The 22409-nt window shown below is 37.2% G+C and overlaps 1 protein-coding gene across 2 annotated transcripts in view; it reads right to left on the bottom strand.

Annotated features, from left to right (window-relative positions):
- Positions 1-22409, bottom strand: part of uxs1 (UDP-glucuronate decarboxylase 1) — a 53832-nt gene that overhangs the window by 15430 nt on the left and 15993 nt on the right. For both annotated transcript variants that reach the window (XM_047370379.1, XM_047370378.1), the window contains 6 exons: positions 19157-19337; positions 15641-15745; positions 9988-10047; positions 5920-6041; positions 1028-1147; positions 726-769 (listed from right to left, as the gene is read on the bottom strand). In XM_047370379.1, coding sequence (XP_047226335.1) covers positions 726-769; positions 1028-1147; positions 5920-6041; positions 9988-10047; positions 15641-15745; positions 19157-19337 — 632 coding nt within the window. The remainder of the gene's footprint in view (positions 1-725; positions 770-1027; positions 1148-5919; positions 6042-9987; positions 10048-15640; positions 15746-19156; positions 19338-22409) is intronic.

The following is a 22409-nucleotide window of genomic DNA, read 5'->3' on the forward strand; positions in this document are numbered from 1 at the left end:
AACACACAACACCTGAAAGCAGATGTTCTTTCTAAAGTACATACCAGACTTGTTTTACATTTTCTAATTGGAGCTAATTAGAGTTAACACCAATGATGTCAAATGAATACTACAATTTTACACTGTAGAAAGCTTTTTATATTAAATAAACTAAACAAAACCCTTCAAATATGATAATTTTCCTAATAAGAAGTTTAACTGTAAGTAAAGATGCCTTTAGATGTAATTATGTTGGTTTATCCAAAGGTTTCAAGTTATTTTTTATTTCTTTGGTGACTCACACCAGTATAAAGTTTACCAAACACAGTTTGCAAAACACCAAAGTCACAAAGGGCAGCAGGAACATGGTTTGATAAGATAGGAGAACTTCAAATGCTTTGTGTCTCTGATCTCTCTCTGTCCAGCTGTTGAAATGAATCTCCTCATCTTTCACAAACAAACCGATAATTACTGTTTGAACATGGAAAATGTTGATATTTCAGAGTCAGGCCTGAAGCCCTTTGAGTCTGCCTCAGACTGAAAGAATTTTGATGAATAAGTCTGATTTGATTTATACACCAAAAGAACAAAACAACCTGTTTTACATTAGTCTTTAAAGAATGGAACCAGCAATGACAATGTTGCAAAAAACCTCACCAATAATGCATGGTAAATATCCCATTATTCCAAAAACATTGCTTCAATATTTGGGATTAAAAAGTACAAAATATGTTTATTTTGCTTACCTTACATACTGGAAGGCTCTAGTTTGGGATCCAGCACCATACACCTGAAAGAACATAAATTGGCTGTGTTACCATGAGTAAAATAACCCATCAGGATTTATTAAGTAGTTGCAAAGACCGGAATTTGAATAAAGAAATCTGTTATATTCAGGTGGCTGCAACCTCAGCCATCCATATCAAACACCATGTGGGGGCTCTCCAAGTGTTCACTAAATAAAAATGCAAGCATAGCTATTTGAGAGGAATCCGTTTGTCACACCAAAAAACGAAAGGAGATCAAGTAAAAAGCTCAAAATGCATACAGTGAGAGGTTCTCCTTGTAGCGCCTGAAGGATGAAATTACTGACGACGCGTCCGTCATTCATGTGCATCCGGGAACCAAACGTGTTGAAGATTCTTGCCACTCTCACCTCTACACCTTCCTGCAAAGAGAGAGAAAGGAGAATAATTTTCTCCAGCTTCGTTCAGTTTATCTGCAGGAACCAAGGGGCTAGTTTCAGGGAAAGTGTAGTCCTGCGTCAGCACGTACTGAACATTCGCATATATAGCAGCAGATTTAAATAAAAAAATAATTATCACAATCTCTTAAAAAGTAAGTTAACTTTGCAATAAAGATAACATTGTTAATCTTCAATCATTCCAATCTATCACCCACTAGAAAAAAAAGATTTGTTCAACAAACTGCAGTGATTTTTGCAGCCGAATAAAAAAGTGATCCTCAAGAAACAACAACCTTCCAAGGTGCAAAGATGGACAACCCCTAGAAATGTGTATCTTGATTATATTTAAAGTGTATCCAGAAAACAAATGTTCATCTGCACTTATGATGGCTTTTATCTCATATAATCTTCACAGACAGGCCTGATTCAGTGAATGTTTCAACAGTGTTTGAAAGTCCAAAATGAATACATCGTTATTGGCTTGGAACTGGAATACAGTTAAACTGGGTTTGATGCCTTACTTAAAACAAAGTGTGCAGCATGTTGTGACGACCGTAGTACCCGATCAATTTCATTTAGTAGTTTACGTTTGTAGGGATGAACCTTCGGTATCAAAAAATATTGAACACTACAATATTTAAGTCTAAGCTAATTTTAGAAGCCTGTTCCAAGTCGGACATTGGATTGCATAAAAAAAAAAACAGTACTATATAAAGTTTAAAATACAAATACAAAACAGTAAAAACAAAACGCTCATTAAGACCTAACAATAAAAAAAATTAAAACAAAAAAATAACATAAGTAAAAGTAAAAAATAGTGGGAATTATTAGTAGTTCCACATATTGCTCCACATATTGACCCCTCCTAACAACAAGGCTGTTTCTTCCCATATATGCTGAGAAGGTGATTGGCTGCAGTCTACTGTCGCTCCAGGAACTGTACACCTCCAGGACCCTGAAGCGGGCAGGGAAGATTCTGGCTGATCCCTCCCACCCCGGTCACAGACTCTTTGAGACTCTCCCCTCTGGCAGGAGGCTGCGGTCCATCCGGACCAAAACCTCACGCCACAAGAACAGTTTTTTCCCATCTGCCACCAGCCTGGTTAACAAAGCCCGGAAACCACCCTGACACTCTCCCTTTCCCCCACACCCCCCCTGTGTTTGCTGACAGGACACCTGTAACCTGTAACTCTATGCGTTACATTAACGCTCAGCTTGGACTCCTGCTTACTTGCACACTGATCACCTGCACTGTTGTATTGCTCTTGCATCTTATACTGCTCTATATTTACTCTCACTCACTTAAAACTGTGCACATATATTTATATTATATTGTAGATATGTTTGTACTGTTTAATTTGTACTGTATTGCACCGACTACGCCAAAACAAATTCCTTGTATGTCCAAAAACGTACTTGGCAATAAAGCTTTTCTGATTCTGATTCTGATATATGTTTTACATAAGGTCTTCCTTCAATGCACATTGGATGATCAATAAGTTAGTCAACCTGCAGTTCTAACAGCAACCAAAAGGTCTCTGAGCAGCCTGTTAGCCTTACCATGTAGACCTTTGATCTGTTTATGCATGTTTCAATGTAATGTACATAAAAGTGGATTTGAAACATGACAAACAGGCCACAGGTCACACAACAGGGCCGAAAGAAGCAGACTGGCGCAGTTAACAAGAGGTAAACATACCAGGAAATCAATCGCATAAAAAACCTGAAAATGGAACATAAACAGAGTTGTACCAGTTTAGGTTCTGGAGCCAATCATTATCTACATCTTCACTCCTTGTTTCAGCATCTCATTAGGATCCATCGTGGCTCATGGATTATCAGTCATATTCTGGCTCAACAAACACAGGCTGAACTGCTTGCAGCAGCAACGCTTGATCTGTCGAAGCTGTGTTGTTTCATTAAAAAGTCCGACTGGTTGGAAATGCTTCATAAAGACCCTTGTCCCTCATAACGCTTACTAAAGCCATTTTCTACTTTAATTTCCCTTTCTGTTTTGATGAAATCTTGTCTCAGAAGGTCATAATTCTGTCTCCTCTGTCTTACAATAATGGTACAGTTATTGAACAGGGAATGTGCCTCCGGCAATTTACTTATTCAGTACATACTGCATTTATTTGTGAGCTAGAATTTCATAAAAAACAAAAAACAAACAAACAATGCAATCTCAGCCTACAATAGATATTCATTCAATTGCTTTGTGTGTCATATGTCCTAAACACAAAGATCCACCTAAATGTGTCTAACGTTGTATTAATCAACACCGTTAAACATTAGTCACGTACTGTAAAGGTTCATCTGCTTAAAGGGAATGATAAACTGTTAAAGAGCTTTACCTGCCAAGCTCAGAATGCTCTTTATATATATTACAGTGTCAATATTGTCAATGGTTTTGGTCACCTAAAGGTTTGGAATGGGCTTACTGGTAAATATTGGAGTAGTCTAGTAAATCCAGGATCCTTCAATTAAAATCACCCCTCATCACCCAAAATGAACTATCCCACATTACACAAACACAAGTTTCAGTGTACTGTAGGAATAGTTTATACAGTACTTCTGTTTTCATTATTCCTTCTAAAAATGGTAACTTTCAGGGAAGAATTCCCAGGAGTAACGTAAGAAAGAAAAAGTAGTGTCCTTTACTCAGGTCAGGGTAAAGGCTGATCTGTTATGCCAGATCTATATCAGCACAACAAAGTATTTCTATGCAGACAAATAACTAACACAAACAAAAAAAGATATATTGTAGCAGGGTAATAACTTCTTTACTTGTACATTTTTGCCTGTGTTGAGGAAAAAGTCAGCAAGAATAAAACATTGCACGCGTCTGGTTGTTTAGTCATTTAACAGAACATTTTCAAAGTAAACTTCCTTTAAAAGGAAATTTTAACTGAGTATATTTGATTTTTCCTCTTTTATGCCCATGAGCTACAAAAAGCTGCCTTTCATTCAAGATATAAATTCATGAAAAACCTCCATTCATGAAAAGAACAAACATTATGCATAACACATGAACTGAATGCATTAGACACATAAGAGAAATTTAATTACACACATTTTTTCTAGGTTAATCTGATGCCCTGACTGTGACAAACAAACAGTAAGTCAGTGGGAGCCCAATATGTGATGGATACACATTATAAAACCTCTGTTTTTATGATCTGTGGCCTTCCTAAAGTCAGCCTCATGCATCAACAAAAACACACTTTGGATGCTAAGTGGAGCCATGTTTGGGAATGAATAAAAACATGAAAATTATGTAAATCATTCTCTTGAATATGTGGATCATAAAATTCATAAGACCTGACTTGTAAAGAAATTCAATAGGGTGACAATCAAGGACACAATGCAGAGAACATGCTGTGTTACTAAATACTCCATGTAGCTTTAGAAAACTCCGGGCACTTTCTTGGTCATCCTATTAAAGCAGGAGCGATTATCAAATCATGACTTTTTATATCTTGAGATCTGTATTCATCATTTTTACTGATGAGTTAAAATAGTTTTTCAGTGTTTCCATCCATTTAGTTTTAGATAAAGCAAAGGCTGAAGAAAATTCTCTGTTTTTCATTATCAACATTATCATTATCAAGAGATTCATTTTCTTGCTGCTTTTTGAATTCTCAGGCTCTACATTTAGATCTTGATAATTAATAAGATAATTATTTTAGTCGCGGCTTCCCGTAGCTGCTTTTGAATATTTCCTTTTTGAAATATTCATGCAATTTGCAATCATTTGCAAACCTGACCAATATTTTATATTTTGACTGACTCATATAATGAATTTCAAAACACGCTTACAAACATATTTAATTTCATAGTAAACTAAGTAATGTACTCAATGAAAGCCAGTTTTCATCTACATGAAACAGAGTACATAAAGCTCAGTACTTACAGCCAAAAAATATAAAATTTCATCAAATCAGATCATAAACAAAAAAGGCTTTAATTTGTTTTGCAGCTTTGAGACAAAACGATACAGAATTTGTTCACATCTTTTTGATACAAATAGCAGAATATTCACATGGAGAGGCACAACTGAATAGTGATATCTCTAATCACCATTAATAACTAGCAGTCATCATAAAATAAATGTGGATTATCATTTCTAATGATAATAAAAATCATTAAAATCATGTAAGCCATGTTTTTTCAACCCTTGCACACCCCCGCACCATCTTCCCATTTTAAATGCCAATGGCTTTTGATTATCTGACTAGACGGTAGATGTGATGTGCGATATTCTTGTCCGTCCTCACAGCTGACTGACAGCTGGAGCTTTTTTAAGGCAGCTGTTTCTGAGAATTTCTCTAGCAGGTGTGAAAAAAATAATGAGCAGCTGAGGAGGAGCAGGAGATGGGGTAGATAAATAAATACCACCTGCCTGAAGGAAAGGCGAAAGGAGTCGGTCATATCTGATCATTAAAGGCTGCTGCCACTCAGGTCATTATAAAACAGGCTTTACATAACTGAAATGATTATGAGTTGCACTGAAGGTTGTTCATCATCACTTTCCATTATCATATTCAATGATAATAAACTACGCTCTTAAAATAACTATAATTCCTTTGCTTATAAGCTTGTGAAATTAATACCACTGTTGCATATTTTATTTTTAACCATATGGACTTAAGAATAACAACCAAATCGTTTTAATCCCTGTTTTCCAAATGCTTCCATTAATCTTTTGATCTATTGGTCTCAATAAAGATAGAAGAAAAGATGAGTTGTGCTACCTGCTTCATGTAGGCATAGCACATCGTCTCCGCTACACGTTTCCCCTCGTCATAGCACGCTCGAGGACCAATTGGGTTCACATGGCCCCAGTAGTCCTCATTCTGGGGATGTACCTCTGGATCTGAGGGAAACATATGTTTTTAGATTTTTTTGAGTTTTTATTTTATGCTAAGAGAATTAAACACCTCAGAGATGCTTTTTAGATTCTTGGTTTCTACAAAAACAAAAACAAATTTTAACTCAAAGTCTCTACTGAAAATTTTAAGTATTTAGAGAAAAAGCTCAAAAGAATTAAACCGCTATGTAGCGTGCAATACCAATATAAGCAACTAAAATGAGTTTTTTGTTACTGAATATTGATTGGGTTTTCTGTTCAAAAACAAGATGCTTCCTAAAGACAGCTGCTGCGTCCAAAATCAAGATCACTAAATCCTGCTATCAGCTGCTCCCTTCTGCCCGTCTGCAAAAGCAGAGAAAGCAAATTGCAGCGAACGGACAGGTTCCATGTAAATATGAGGCTGTTAGATTTAACAGCATTGGTGATGCCTTGACATTTTAAAACTGCTGCAGCCACACACACCTGAAAAAAATCCCAGGTCTTTGCGACGTAAAGAAATGAAACTATGACAAATCATTTAAAAACCTTTTCCGCATATGTGAAATTTATTGCATATAATTCAAATGTAAGACCAACAAATGGTACCTTCTCATTTAATTTCAGCATTCAAACCTCTTGGTTAGGAAATAATCAGCATCCCGCACCTTAACTTGCCGATATTTGCCAATCTGCCTTGCAGAAATCTACCAAAAATCTCTTGTTCACATTTGTCTTCAGGTTATCGCACAAATTTTCTGTCAGATTTGGTTCAGGACTTTGGCTAGGCCATTCATGATTTTTCCCATGCAGAAAAATACGTGTCTTCATCTTTAGCTTTGTAGCAGACTCCTGAAAGGGTTTTGAAAACGACGGTATTTTGACCCCTATTTCTTTTGAACAAAAGTATGTGCAGATCATGATGCTAAGACACATATATTTCACAGTGGATATTATGTAACTATGGTAATGTTCGGTGTTTTTTGTGTTGTGGTCCAAAGTTTAGGTTAGATTTTGTTAGTCCAAGCACATTCTTCCACAAGATTGTAGAGGATTTTAGCCAGGGGTATGATGTTTTATTTTGGAAGAAGTTTAAAACGCTACTCCTTCATGGTCTCTCGGGAAACAATGGAGTTAGCTAAGAAATGAAAATGAGCAAATGCCAACAAGCTTCAACCAGGTAAGCTTGAGCTTCATATGCTCCCAATAAGACTGAAAGCTAAAATTACATCAAAATCTGCTTCAACAAAGTGCAACCAGCCTATTTCAGCTTTTTTATACTGGATACATCGTTTTAAGGGTGGAAAAATCTCTGCAATGATTTATCATGGTGTCATTTTGTACATTTTTAACAGTTGCTGTCTTTTTTTTCTATTTATTACAACACAAGAACACCTTTTTACAGCAACTATGTAAAACAAACATCAAGCACCTCGATGGTCGCTGCAAACTGCAGGTAAACACTGAAAGGCTAAGAGAGTCAAGGAGCTAATTATCACAATAGTGGCCAAACATCTACATGGGACTGTGATCAGAAAGACTTTCCAGATAACAAATTAAAACGTATGTTAAATGAAATTATTTGGCTTAAAGTACACCTGATGTTGCAGGTTTGTCAGCTTCTTTAACTAAACCTTACTTATGTGAAAATGGGACATTCACAGCTCGACAGGTGCAATATAGCTGTTGACGGAGCTGCTAACTTTCTCATCTTAAACACTATTTAGCCTTTCCACCTGCTGTCACACCATTCTTTTTTTTTTTTTGCTTTTTAAAACACCTCGCCGGGTAAATGTTTTAGAGTGAAAAAAGGAGACTGGCAGCTCACAGACAGAAGAGATGAAGCACGATGCAGCATTGATCCGTCTGGATACAGATTACAGCCTCTCAGTAAAGTCATCCTCAGATTTGTGCATTAAGAGCATTTGATGTAAGATGCAACAAGTCAAAGACGAATACAATTTTAAAGTAGTCATTCATTACTCCTGTATAAGACTGTTATATCTAAATGTTACAAATAAAACTAATCTTTATTTATTTTGGATTTGACCTATTAATGTCCCATTGAGACTGACATCTCTTTCACAAGAATGACCTGCCCAAAAGGTCACAATCAGACATCACAATAAAATCAAATACAAAGACGATTATAAACAAAGTTTAAACAGGCCATTATTGGTCAATATTTGGAATACCAGGTAGCAAAGCTGTCATCAAGTTACACAGGTATGCTGTTAAAAACTTTTGTAAAAATGAAGACAGTTACTATATGAAGGAGTGAAAGTTTCAGGTGGGATTGGGTCAGATATTATTAGTGTGTAAAGTATAAACTGTCAGTAAAGTAGTAAGCAGAGGAGAAAGCAAAACAGAGTTTCACCAAGTCTGAACTACCAAACTAAAAAGAGATACGTGACACGGGAAAGCAATGCATAATGGCTATTAGTTTTTTTTTTTGTAGCACAGAGCATAGATAAGGTGAACCAAACCAATATTTTCTACTACCGGACCAAGATGACCTGAATAAATCCAGTTATCAAATTACAAGCTAACTGACCCGGAACCAACAGCAGATACCAGTAAGGCTGGAATCTAAAATATACTACATCAAAGTTGCTCTATTTGATCTTTTCAGCGTTTAATCTCTGTCTGTTTTGCTGGTTTTGGAAATGTTGGCAACCATCTGAAAACATCAGAGTTAAGGAAGGAACAGCTTTCTCTTAGAAAGACAGGGAGTTTACAGAGTTTAAAGATAGAGAAACTAGTTGCGAACGTAAAAATCTAGAGACAGTGTAAATGTTAACTCCAAATCATTTTTCTTATATTAGTAAATTGTTTTTAATGAGGAAAATCTGGTTTAATTAATGACTGAAGGAAAACATACGTTGACCTATGTTTAAATATAGTTCTTAAAACAACAAAATGTATTTTCTTGAAATAAAATAAATTTACAGCATTATTGTATAGCCAAGACCTACAGCATGTGCTGAGGCGGTTCGCAGCCGAGTGTGAAGCGGCTGGGATGAAGATCGGCTCCTCCAAGTCCGAGGCCATGGCTCTCGACCGGAAAAGGGTGGATTTTCCTCTTCAGGTTGGAGGCGAGTTCCCGCCTCAAGTGGAGGAGTTTAAGTATCTCTGGGTCTTGTGCACGAGTGATGGGAGATTGACAGATGGATCCGTTGAAGAGAGAGTTAAGTGGAAAAGCGAAGCTCTCGATTTACCAGTCGGTCTACGTTCCTACCCTCACCTATGGCCATAAACTTTGAGTCATGACCGAAAGATCGAGATCCCGGATACAAGAGGCTGAAATGAATTTCCTCCATAGGGTGGCCAGGTACTCCCTTAGAGATAGGGTGAGGAGCTCGGAGTAGAGCTGATGCTCCTCCACATAGAGAGGAGTCAGTTGAGGTGGCTCGGCATCTATGCTTCCTCGGGAGGTGTTCCAGGCACGTCCCACCGGGAGGAGGCCCAGGGGACGGCCCAGGACACGCTGGAGGGACTATGTCTCTCGGCTGGCCTGGGAGCGCCTTGGGCTCCCCCCGGAGGAGCTGGAGGAGGTGTCTGGGGAGAGGGACGTCTGGGCGTCTCTGCTGAGTCTGCTGCCCCCGCGACCCGGTCCCGGATGAAGCGGAAGACGACGAGACAACAATGTATTATTGATTTTTCTCTGCCCCTTATTAGATAATCATAAATTAAACTTTAAGTGGTTTTAGTATTTAGTAAAAAGAAATCCAAAAAAAACCAAACTTATATCAAACGGATGAAAACTAGGAAGAGAATAACAGCAAAACACTGCATTAAAATGTGAAGCCAGCTCAAGCGACATTGTTTATGCATTAGCCATCTGTCAAAATGCCTATAAACTAATTGATTCTAACTCAGTTCACTTAAACTTTTAGAATAAATTACATGCCTACACATTCTTCCAGTATGTAAATAGTAAAAACCAGCTCTGGTTCAGTTAGATCCGTCTTACCTCCATAAACCTCAGAAGTAGAGGCCAGCAGAAGTCTTGCACCCACTCGTTTGGCCAGTCCTAAAAGACAAAGCAACACAAAGTCAACAGTTATGTTTTAAAAAGCATAAACGTCAATGGCCTTCTGCACAAAAAAACACACAACTTAAAATAACGTAAGACAATATCAAACCATACTGGATGCAGTGTATAAAAACCTACCGACATTCATGCGAGTGCCAGTGAAACCAGTAAACCCTGAAGGTTGCGCTAAATGAGGCTGATGTTACTCCAGAAGACATTTCACCGTTCTAACTAAAAAGTATTTTTATCTTAACCTATCTGCAGGGCAACATTTGACCAGCCATCCGTCAAGTGAGTCATTAATGTCTCATGAAGCAGAGTGAGGAGGGTATTTAAGACTGTGCTTTAACTGGTTAATAGAGTTGTTGACCTCACTGCCCTGTGTAGTCTGTCAGTACAGTGTGTTGTAAAGTTGATTAATGTGGTTATTTTGTGATTTACTACAAGTATAGCAATCACAATTACAATAGGTACAATGATGATTTCAGTGGTTTTCACTAATGATTTTAAAGATAATATTTGTTGATAATTTAGTCATCACTGCTGTCTGCCCTCTACGCTGCACACTACTGCTAGGAATCTGCGTCAGGCAGAAACGAAACACAAAGCTCCTGGTTCTCCACAAAGATAAAGGGTATTTCATAAGAGGTATGCTCTTACTGGCAGAATATCTTTGACACATTCTTTGTCTCGGATCAGCATTGGTTGTTTTTAAGGCACTTGTGGTGTTATTTTTTCATTCTCCTGAGACGGACGGGTTGATAGAGGTGTCAATTAACCAAGCCGATCAATGGGGGTCAGAGATACTTACCACCACAGTGATTTTTCATTTACAAGCTTAATTTCTGTTCTTTGGTCCCTTTTGAAAAGGAAGATATCCATAGAGTCTGAATAAACCATCTAAATGAGCCAGAAGCAGTTTGCTTTAAAGGAAATGTAAAAACCAGAGTGATATACTAATGAAATATGATTACATTCTCCAGTGTGGTATGTGAGAAAGGTCAAATGGCACAAGATCTGTCCAAAAGGCACATTTGTTAGTTCCAAGTGAATAATCCAGCGTTACAATTTAAATGCACACGTTTACTTGTTAGCATTTAAATCGTTACTTTAACTCACTGGATGTTCCTCTAAGAGTTTCAAGATGAATTGTGCTTTTATCATATGATTCAAAGGTGGTTTTCTCTTTAAGTAAAATGTTTTTTGTTTTTTTAAGACAGATCAAAAAATAAATTTTTTACAGTGTTCAATGTAAATTTTTTAGTACACAGCAACACAAATCATCATTGTGAGGCCTTAGTAGTAATCTCATGTCTTAGTTTTTTTTTTGTCCTACCAAGATTATATGTACAGCCCTCATAGGTGGAAAGATATGCCATTTTTGATTGGGGGGGATCATTCTGGACAGGAGGATTTGAACCATGAGAGTTTCTTTGATAAACACTTTGATGCACGGACCTCTGACACGTGCCCCTAACAGCACCTCAAACTCTAAAATGAAGTCTATTGATGAAAGGCATTCACTCAAATTTATGTACAATTTCAACTTTCTGTACAAATACACCCAGTGCAATGTTGGTTTAAGTGCAGCTCTTAAACACACGAGGACCACCGCAGTTAGAAAAGCAATTTTCACTTAATATTTGCTGCGCAGCCTTGTGCGCATGGGGTAACGACTGCTACAGCACAGCTTATATAAAGAAAACATAAAGGCTGAAGACCGATTCTTTCTTCTCTCACTGGCTGTATAAATAAAACATTTCATTCAGACCTTTGCATTCGTAAGCAAAAACTGAACAGGCAGCACATTCAATGTGAGATGAGGCATTATGAGACAAATTCTAATAATTGTGCAGGCCGTCAGCATCATAAAGCAATTAAAAGACAAAACTGTCAATATTGTAGCTTTTACAAAGGCAGAAACACTGCTCTTGAACAAGCTGGATTCATGCCCAGATTCCTATACTGGTCTACAAAGTAAATCTCTTTAAGCAATGATCTTGTGTCTGCCAAGGTTGAAGCTCTCCACTGAATATCACGGTCATTTTCCTTCAGTAAGAATCCTCCATTGCACTCCGAATCCTTGATGTCAGCTTCCAACTTGTTCTCATCATTTATCTAAAACAGTGGAATCTATTTTTACTAACGACTATCTAATGTAGAAAACACTTTTTGACTGAGCAGCTGGCGCACACTGAACTAGAAGTACCAAATCCATCCAACAGACAAGCTTGATCTACTTGTTTAAAACTCAACTGTGTTGTTTATTCACTGCCATTTCCTGTAATCTCTCATCAAGGTAAGCTTTCTATTCACCAACAGGTTTGGTTCTGAACTCCAAGAGAAGAACGGCTAAACATCCAGCAGCCTTCCAGCCTCAACATGAACTCCCTGGGTGGACAGCGGCTGTGTGAGCCACGGCTGGAGTAAGAGAAGCTCCTTTTCTACTGCAGGGACTTTCAACCATTACCCGGGATTTTGAAAGCTCTCCACAGGGTTTTGACACAATGTTAGCAGAGTTTCCCAGGTGCACACTTTCGTGACTAAAAGGGCCTGGTCTGGGGATGGGACTTTCAGATTATCCCAGGATTGTTGGGCGGCGGGGTTATGTGCTGAGCAACGAGGATTGGGTGCATGCTTAAATTGTCGCAACTCATTTAAAATCCAAATTATGAGCATCAACTGTGAGTTTATTGTTCCAGAGAGAGAGCCCATTTAACAAGGCTGAATCTTTGTGAACTAAAGAAAACAAAAACATTAATTTTCAAACGCTTTCAGAATTTCCTTTAAGCAGATTTCATGTTTATTTATGCCTTTTTGGTTAATTAATTATTATATTAAGGGGATCACTCAGTTTAATTACTGATTCTTTTAGTGACAGTATCCACTATAATCCATTTCTATCTGTGACTCGAGCGATAAATATATTTTCATAATACAGTTCTCTATTTCCTTTCATGAAGTTTGCAATTGATACTCCTATACTCTCTATACTTCGTACAGATGGATATTTAACTACTAGAAACTGATGAAAGCGTTTTATTTAATGAGCCTGACCTTTCTAAAACGTACTGATTCATGCATCGTTTATAAATTAAAGGTTAACCAAAAAAGTATTACCTATCTATTTAATGGTCTTATCCCAGCTGTCTTTTATAACCACAACTCAAAAAGAAATACAATAAACACATTTTAAAACTGTATGCGTTTAGACAAAGACAAGTGGGTTAAAAACATATTTTAAAATCCCATTATAATGCTCACCGTGACCATATAAGGGAAAATGATGTTGCATGAGGACAAACCTGTGTTGCTAGCACAGTGAGACACATGGAGGATTCGTGATTTTTATCACATTCATCCACAAAAGACGTTTTTTTTTTTTGCTTGTTTGTTTTATTGAAAATATGCCAGAACGCCCTCCCATTGAGTTTGTTAGAAATTAAAGAATAGTGTGAATAAACACAAATAGATCAGTATCTGCCACATCTCCTGAGTTTTTGTTCTGCTTTCCTGAAAATGACAGGAGGCGTTTCTGGGCTGGTAATTGCACATCTTCAGTGTGGAAGCCGTTGACAAGTTAACAAGACAAAAAGACTCAAACTATGCTGCTGGAAAGTTGTTTTCTCCAATTATTGATTTTCCTCATCGATGTTACAAGGCCATGTGTAGAATCTTCATCTTCTATTTTTTTTTTCACGAGTATAGTTTTTATTACTTTGTATATTTAATATTGCTGTACATTGTTTATCATTATTTTCAAATTTAGGTGAATCTGTGTGCTTTTCATTTTCCTTTCACTCTGCTGCTAATATACTGAATTTCCCCTGTGACGGACAAATAAAGCATTGTTCTGTTCTATTCTATTCTATTCTATTCTATTCATGCTCAAACCGCCATGTTTGTTTGGAGATAGTAATGCAGTAAAGCAGCCAATGGCTGGAGCTGAACCACTGACTTAATTAAAAAGGTACTGGCATCAATATGCGCGATCAGTGAAACGTTTGGAGACACCTTTGTCATTTAATGACTTTACCTTTTTTTTTTATTACTTTCTACATTGTAGATATGTAATGAAGACATTAAAAGTGTGAAGCAAAAGAATATAGAATGATGTAGAAAACAAAAACATTGTGAAATAACTGAAAACATCTTTTATATTTTCAGATTCCTTAAAATGACCCTCCTTTGCTGTGGTTACTGCTTTGCAAGCTCTTGGCTTTCTCTCCATGAGTTTCCTGAGGTGGTCACCTGAGATGGCTTTCCAACAGTCTCGAAGGAGTTCCCAGAGGTAGAAATAAAAACAAAGACAAACCATTGAATGAGAAGGTGGATTCAAACCTTTGACTGGTGGTATACGTACTGGGGAAGACTAACTGCACAGAGAGCGCTTTGAGAAAAATTGTCATTACCTTTGTCAGAACCAAAAACATAAATAAAAAAAGACAAAACAATAATAAGAAATATGTGTAAACTAAAAATATTTAAAGTCAGAGCCATCGATGACGTCCACCCGATCACATTTCTAACAAATATGAAACAAAATGGAAACGTTATATGCAGAAATACTAAGTACATCCGCCGTTTCTGCAGGATTTCACAAGGTGCTTGATTAATTGCTGATCAGCAACTACTACCACCTCTATAAAGCAGGAGATTTAGCACTTTGCTGGTCTGGACCATGCAGGTGAGTGTTAAAGCCATGCTAAAGAGGAAAGACAGTGAAAAAGATGTGAGAAAGAACACAAGGTCAGACAATCCAGTGCTCAGAGAAATGAATATAAACCCATTAATTATATGACAAAAAAACAAGAGCTTCATCTCAGAATCCAAAGGCCTGTCAACATGTTAAATGGTTACATTTAGGAAGGAACAATTAGACTGAAACCCATTTCCTACAAGGCCTTTTCCTTACCCCTTCCTCTACTCCCGAAAAAGAAATAAAATACTACCTCCTTAAAAGGCAGGGTTAAGGGCTAAGAGTGAGAGGCAATGGGTGAAAATGGGATTCAGCCTGAGGACATGACAAAATTAGTATGCCCTATGAATCCTTGCCTTGCTTCAAAGGGTTGCCAGGAACCCTAAAAATAATATGGCAGCATGACTTAGATTTGCAAAGTTGTAGTGAATTACTCAGATGACTTTTTGGACAGATGATACTAAAGTAGAGATGTTTGACTAAATGCACAGCACCATATTTGGAGATAAGTAAACATATCAGGACAAACACCTCATACCAACTTTCAAGCAGGAGTGATTATGTGGGCTTGTTTTGCAGCTACATGATCTGGGTACCTTACACTCCTTTATTCCCTCTCTGTATTGCAAAGTATCCTACAGTCAAATGTGAGATTATCTGTGCGACAACTGGCTCGGCCTGAACTGGTAATGCAATATATTTCTATTTTTTTCTTTATAGACATAAAGTAAGTTGGCTTTTAATTTGTACAAATCTATCCACGCAGTAAGTTGGAACATTTTCCATTTGAGCTTTCAAATATACTTTTAACTTTGTGCCATACTGTAGAAAATGTCAATTTTTGTAAAGGTTTTATGCAGAAACTGAGGTCAAACAAACATGATTACTCACCGAGCATGTTCAGAGTACCAATTGTGTTCGTCTTTAGTGTTTTGATGGGATTGTACATGTAGTTAGGAGGGGAGGCTGGAGATGCCAGGTGATAGATCTGGTCCACTGTAAAACATCAGAAGAAGTGCTTGTTGATCTCACCATACACTTATACAAACCTAATAAAATCTTACTAGAAAAAAGGTAAAAAGAAATGCTTTGCATGACAGTCATATTTGAGGTCTGCGTTTCATATGAAAGGCAAAGACGATTTAGAAGAACAGGAACATTTTTCTAGAAAAGTTCGAGTTGACTGAAGCTGAGATATTTAAGGCTAAAAATACATGTCATATTCAAAACATGTATCATGTTCATTGAGAAGGATCTGGGGAAAGTTTTATTTGCCCTTATTTCTCATTTTTAAAATAGCTTAAACAAGCCCAAAGCAGGCCTCATGTCCAAGCAAACAGGAAAGACAGAGCTACAGGAAAGAAAAAGCTCAGTGGAAATTTGATCTGTTTAACACTTTCTGGGTTTCTAAACACGACTCCTCTTGGTTGACCTCAGCTAATTTCTAACTGGCTCAGTGAGCTACAATCACTACCCAGCCTGAAACTGACCAACTGTGATCACGCCTGTAATGAAGATCAACGGTGAGGTACTGGCTGCTCAAGAAATGACGCTTTGCACACCTTAACCAGTTGAAATGAATTCAAAACCACAGAAAGTAAAGATTATCAAGCAGCATAAGTCAACATGTTCAACACAATTCAGAAGAATCTACTTTTTAAATCTCATTTTAACACAAAAATCATGCGTCTTGTAATAAAGATACAATCATGGCATGATTATAGTTCACACAATTTTCTATACGTTTTATTAATAAATAATATTTGATGTTTAAAATTTTTAACTCATCAAAAGGCTTCATCTAAAACTTAAGATTTTTCTTTTTCAACAAACTGGCCAAGATTTTGCACAAACGATAGCACATTATCTACTTTTTATTTTAATTAACTAGGTGCACCCCCATTCTTACCTTAGTTCTTCTTCCTCAAAGTTTCTCATCTGCTCTGTAGTCCAGTTTTTTGATTTAAAGCTTTCAAAAATGACCTTCACTCATTTCACTACCACTGATCTAACTTCAGTCCTCATTTGACAGTAAAAGTGCACTAAGAAATATCGTTGGAATGGTCGGAAACTTCAGATATGTCTGATATTGGAAAAACATTTTTATAAACTCACTTGTAAACTATAAGGAAATTAACTAGAATGAGCAGGGATATTTTATTAATGTCTGACTGATATCTTCCCCATAACAACATTGAAGCATTTATACTCTTTATGCATTCAATTATTCAAAAGGGTCTAGTGCAAGGTCTTCTTACCATAAACATGAGTGAATCTTGAGAGACAGTTCAAGGTGCACAACCCATGTGAGCTTGTCATACAAAGACACTGACAATTTATCACAGCAAACATTCACACGTGCTCTGCAGTGAGTTGTTTTTCATGTTCCTTTAGTCCTCCCTGACACTGATGTTTACACAGCAGCCAATAGATGCCACATTTACACACAAGTCGAATCGCTGGGTATGGCTATGACAGAAAGATAGCAGCTGGTCAACAAGAAAACCACAAACAAAGATCCAAACAGCAACTGCTGGTTCAGTCGAGGATATCTCTGAACTCAGGCAATTTGGAGAGCGTACTTAGAAAGATTGGAAACTGATATGGTAGCCTTGTGATAATGATAAAATAAATAACACTTAAACGCCAAGGCAGCATGTTCAAGTTCAGCTAAATGTATTTCTGTACTGAAAAATTAAAAAGTAGCATTTTGAAATTTCCCCTAACTAACCTGTAAAAACCTGCTCCTTACCAAGTTACATGCGAAGCTGCAATGTAGTGCAGCTGTAATGTAAGCATATTTTGATATCAGATGCAACATGTGCTTCTGTGTGTGTTTCAAACCAAGCAACATTTGCATCCTTCCCTTTGTCATAATCTTAACAAAACACCGATTACCGACAGTTTTCACCTAGTGATCAACAGAAGGGGAAATTCATTCAAAACAAGCCAAAAGTTTCAGTGGTTGGGGGGGGGGTCAATGTTGTAGAGGTGATCAACAAATCTGCTAAGTTATTTTATTATTACCACAACCCAAATAGCTTAAAAAGCAGTTTTTAAACATTTTTTGAAATGTTCTTCTCAAGGAAATAAGTACATCCCCAGGAGCTGGAAGATACAGCAATACCCTGATCACTCTCTGCAGTGAAGAGAGTTTTATTTAGACATGGACTGACAGGCTGCAGATCAAGAAAGAACCCCTCTTACTACACTAAAAACATTTAAGCTTTACTTAACTTCAGGGCGGCCCACATGGATACGCCAAATGCATTCTAGTGATGGTCGGTGGAGACTGAGATTAATCTGTTTGGCCATGATGGTAATGTGTATGTTTGGAGGAGTCAAGATAAGTTTCTAAATGCTGTCCAGCACAGTAGAGGTAGGATCATGCATGGGTGCAGTTTTACAAACACTGATGCTGTTGTACTCCACAAAGTGTGTGGAATAATGAAGGACAAAAACTCTCTACTTCAACTTTTCAATTTCCCTTCAAAATCATCAGCCTTAACCCTGTTAAATTGTTAATTATGCTGAAAATGCCAGCCTGTGGCAAACAAACGAACCAGTTTAGATAAATCCAACCATTTCTGATAAGAGGAGTCAAATATCAGAACTGGTGATTTAAATAGGATTGCTAATCTCATCCTAGACTCAACAGAAGGTTCCCCTGCAGCTTGCTAAGGGTCATTTATTCGAATATTAGTGTGGGTTTAATTTTGTTTAAGCCTGTATGTATAGTTTTGGCCGTTCGTGTATTAGAGAAAATTCAAATACATTTATACTTGTCAAACAAAGCTTTGTTTTTAAGAATTATCAAAGGTGGATGAAGTGGGAACAGTGAATGCCTCTGAGCAGAGCTGTATGACAAATTGACTAAATTATGTAAAAAGGTACAAAAAAATACCTCAGCTGGTAAAAATGTTTCAAAGAGAGCATAAAAGATCGAATAAATTTAACAATTTTAATCTTAGGTCAGTTTTGGTGTCAGAATGGCTTTTAATGGAAACTTTGGCACAGAAGAGTTATTATTACCCTTTTAAAGGAGGGTGACTGTTTAATAAAAAAAAAGGTAACTATTTTCAATAAAAGTCAAATAAACCAATGGACAATTACCTAGTAATCAATAGAAGAATTATAAAAGGTTTTGAGACACATTTATACTAAACATTAAGCATACTAAATCACAGTAGTTAGACAACATATTTTGTAATGGAAATAAATTTTAACTAAAATTACAAATATTTTGTCATTAGAATCCAATGCCATCTTTTACTCAATAAATATTTTTACTTCTTTCTTCAGAAAGTTTGTAGACTTTGTAAGACTTGAGTTCAGCTCCACAGTAGAAGCTGATGTGTAGAAGGTAGAGAACGTAAAATATATCATGACATGACTACGTTTTCTCACCCTCTATGTAAAGCGGCTCCACCACGTCGTGGTTGATGAGTTCAAAGTTTTCGTGACCGATCCAGTGCTCCACGTTTCGTTTCCTGCCGGTGAAGAAGTTGTCGACCACCGTCACCTCGTGGCCGTCCATCATCAGCTTGTCTGTCAGATGGGAACCCACGAAACCAGCCCCTCCTGTGATCTAGAGGACAAATAACCACATATGAAGGGATGAAGGATGATACATTTTGCTTAGTCCTCTTATGTTTTTCTTATAAGTTAATTCTATTAGAAAGCACTAAAACACAAAATGTAGTTTAGTGCAAACAAATGAACTAAAGTAACAAAACATGAAATTTCACACACCAAGAGTTTTCTGTTTTTGCAAGAGAAGCTGTATGAGTTTACTTTGGAAAAAAAAAACAAAAAAAACAGCTGTGCACATTTTTACTTTAAGAGTTTGGTAGCTAAAACCTTTCTAAATGAAAATAATTCATTAAAATAAAATGGCCCATTAGTACCAAAGAAAATATATATATATATTGTTAAAAATTTCATGAAAGATCACTTGTATTTGGCTCAACAATGATAAAGAGATGATTTGGGGTTTTCTTTTTGTATTTTAGAAAATTCATTCGGACAAACAATATACACTGGTGACTCATGCTGGGCTGAAGAACACATTTTCCTTCTGAATATTAAAAATGTCAGCAGAGCGTACGCAGCGTGTGATACAATGCCTGCTTAAACCACGGGAGCAGCCTAAGTGGGATGGTGTGGGAGTGAACACTGAACAACTAAAATGAAACATCGTTCAAGTGAAACAACGGCGCTCAGAGTTTGTCAGCTGTGCACTGCAGTCACTGAACATTTTGCCAATTATTTAGAAAACCATTTTTCATTTTTAGGTCACAAACTGCTCCTTTCTTGGCTGTACAGTTTTTATGGTAACTGAAGGAAACCAGGTAGTTCATAAGTTTATTGCAAAATTCATCCATATATCGTTCACCTGTTTGCTACAAGAGTGCTTAAATAAAAAGCATAAATAACTTGCCCAATTTTTAAATATTAGTAATAAAATATGATAAATATTTTTCTCTCCTTGAAAAGTTAAGGACACCTTGATTTTTCATATACCCGATATAAGTCCTGTTTTATCATGTAAAATGGCAGAATGCTCAAAACAGCATGTAGTGAAACGTTTGTTCAGTCTGAGAACATCAGTTTCCCTTTGATTGAATCCACTTGAAACAAGCGAGTGATTCTCATTCAAAAAGCAGCTTTTGGGTAAGGCTCAGAAAAACAGGACTTTCCCCTAAAGAATGTTGCGAACAGATAAACAAAGATGTACACTTGAAACTGAATGACTTTTTAAGTTACTTGGCTGCTTTACATATGACTTTTTCACATTATTTGCTCAAGTTGTTTGATGCAGAATTTATTTGTTTTTATTTAACCAGGTAGGTCAGGTGAGAACTAATTCTCATTTAGAAAGACAACCTGGCCAAGAGGCAGCACGCAAGGCAGATACAAATTAAGAACACAAGAACATACGACATAAAGTTAAGAGATGAGTGAAATATAAAATACATACACTATATTGCCAAAGATATTAGGGCCCACCACCACATCGATGAATTCTGGTGTTACAATCACTCCCATGGCTGCACGTGGATAAAGTTTAGTGTGGAGAAACTGGACTAGCTTCCACAGAATCAACCTTCAACCTCAACCTTCTTGAACACCTTTGGGACCAATTAGAGCAGAGGTTACAATTCTGGTTTTCTCATCTAATTGTGAACAAACTCCTAAACCTAGTGGAAGATGTTTACAGAATAGTTAAAGATGCTTTTGCTGGCAGCAGTCACGGGTCCAGATCTCGGCCCATTGACCTTTGCTTTGACTTTCCCTCTCTCTCTCCACCCCATTTCCTATCATTCAACTTGAAAATATAAGGCCACTAGTGCCACAAAATAAAAATAAAAAAAGTAGACGGACAAATACTCTTGGCAATATAATCAAGGTACTTGGAGTTAGTGTCTGTTGTAGATGATTCCAGTCAACTGCAGCAGAAAAGAGGAAAGAAGTGTGATCAAATGAGGTATGGGCTTTGAAGACAAGAAGACTGATAAGGCTACTAGAGAATAGACTGCGGTTTATGCTGTGAAATTTAAGAAGTGACTGTAGATTTAACCAAGGTTTCCTAAGAGGTTTTTTTTTTTTTATGAATTGGTGCCAGTGGATTTGCCTACAAGAATGAAGAGAAAACCAACTCAGCAGGGAGTAGAGATGGCAGTGGTGAGTGTTAAATGAAGCTCCAGTAACAAAGAGGATAGCCACATGGTAAATAACATTCAGTTTGTGGAGGAGGGTTTTTAAAGCTAATCTGTCACCATAATCCAGGATTGGGAGCAGTGCCATTTTGAACCAAAGTGTTTTGCAAGATGTCTGAAGGATAAAGAAAAAAAATTAAATCTGGATTTGACCTCCATGAGTTTCAAACGAAATGCCAGATATGTGTAAGTCTTGAGAGGTCAATTACAGAGCCATCTGAAGAAGAAATTTCAGGGGGACAATCTGGTTGTGGTATGTTTCTGTTAAAAATCAAAAGATTTTTCTTTTGTTTGTGCTCAAAACTAAGTGAAGGCTGGAGAGGGCACAATGGAGGCTGTGAAAACTGGTTATAAATAGGGACAATGCAGTAGTCACGGAGGTATTGGACAAATCTTGGTGTCATCAGCATGTAGATGTACACGGGAACCATCTGTGGCAAGGATGACGTCATTAACATAGACATTAAATAACATAGGACCCAGTACACTTCCTGGGGGGAACCCTTTGGTTAGCGGTAGGGGATCAGACAGAAGACCATCTACCCTCACAGACTGTAGACAATCGGAGCTGAAGTTCATGAACCAGTTCACACATGTCTTTGAAAGTCCTATATCTTTTTGGCTGTTCAATAATAATCTGGGGTCCACAGAACTGAAAGCCTTTAACAGATCGATAAATGCAGCTACACAGTACTCTTTGTCAGTGGCACAAATTATATCATTGAGTACGTACACTGAGTGTGGAGGTGATGCAACTGTGTCCAGACTAAAAGCCACACCTGACTGTGTTAAGAGCAATATAAGTCTCCACATGGTATTTGAGTTGGTTGTTGATCAGCTTCTCTAGGATTTTGGAGAGACGGGGCAAGATGGAAATGGTTCGGTAGCAATTCAAATCTAAACTATTGAGAAGGAAAATTCTTCGATTCCCTTATTTTAAT

This window comes from Girardinichthys multiradiatus, chromosome 7 (assembly GCF_021462225.1).
Source record: "Girardinichthys multiradiatus isolate DD_20200921_A chromosome 7, DD_fGirMul_XY1, whole genome shotgun sequence".
Classification (NCBI taxonomy): domain Eukaryota; kingdom Metazoa; phylum Chordata; class Actinopteri; order Cyprinodontiformes; family Goodeidae; genus Girardinichthys; species Girardinichthys multiradiatus.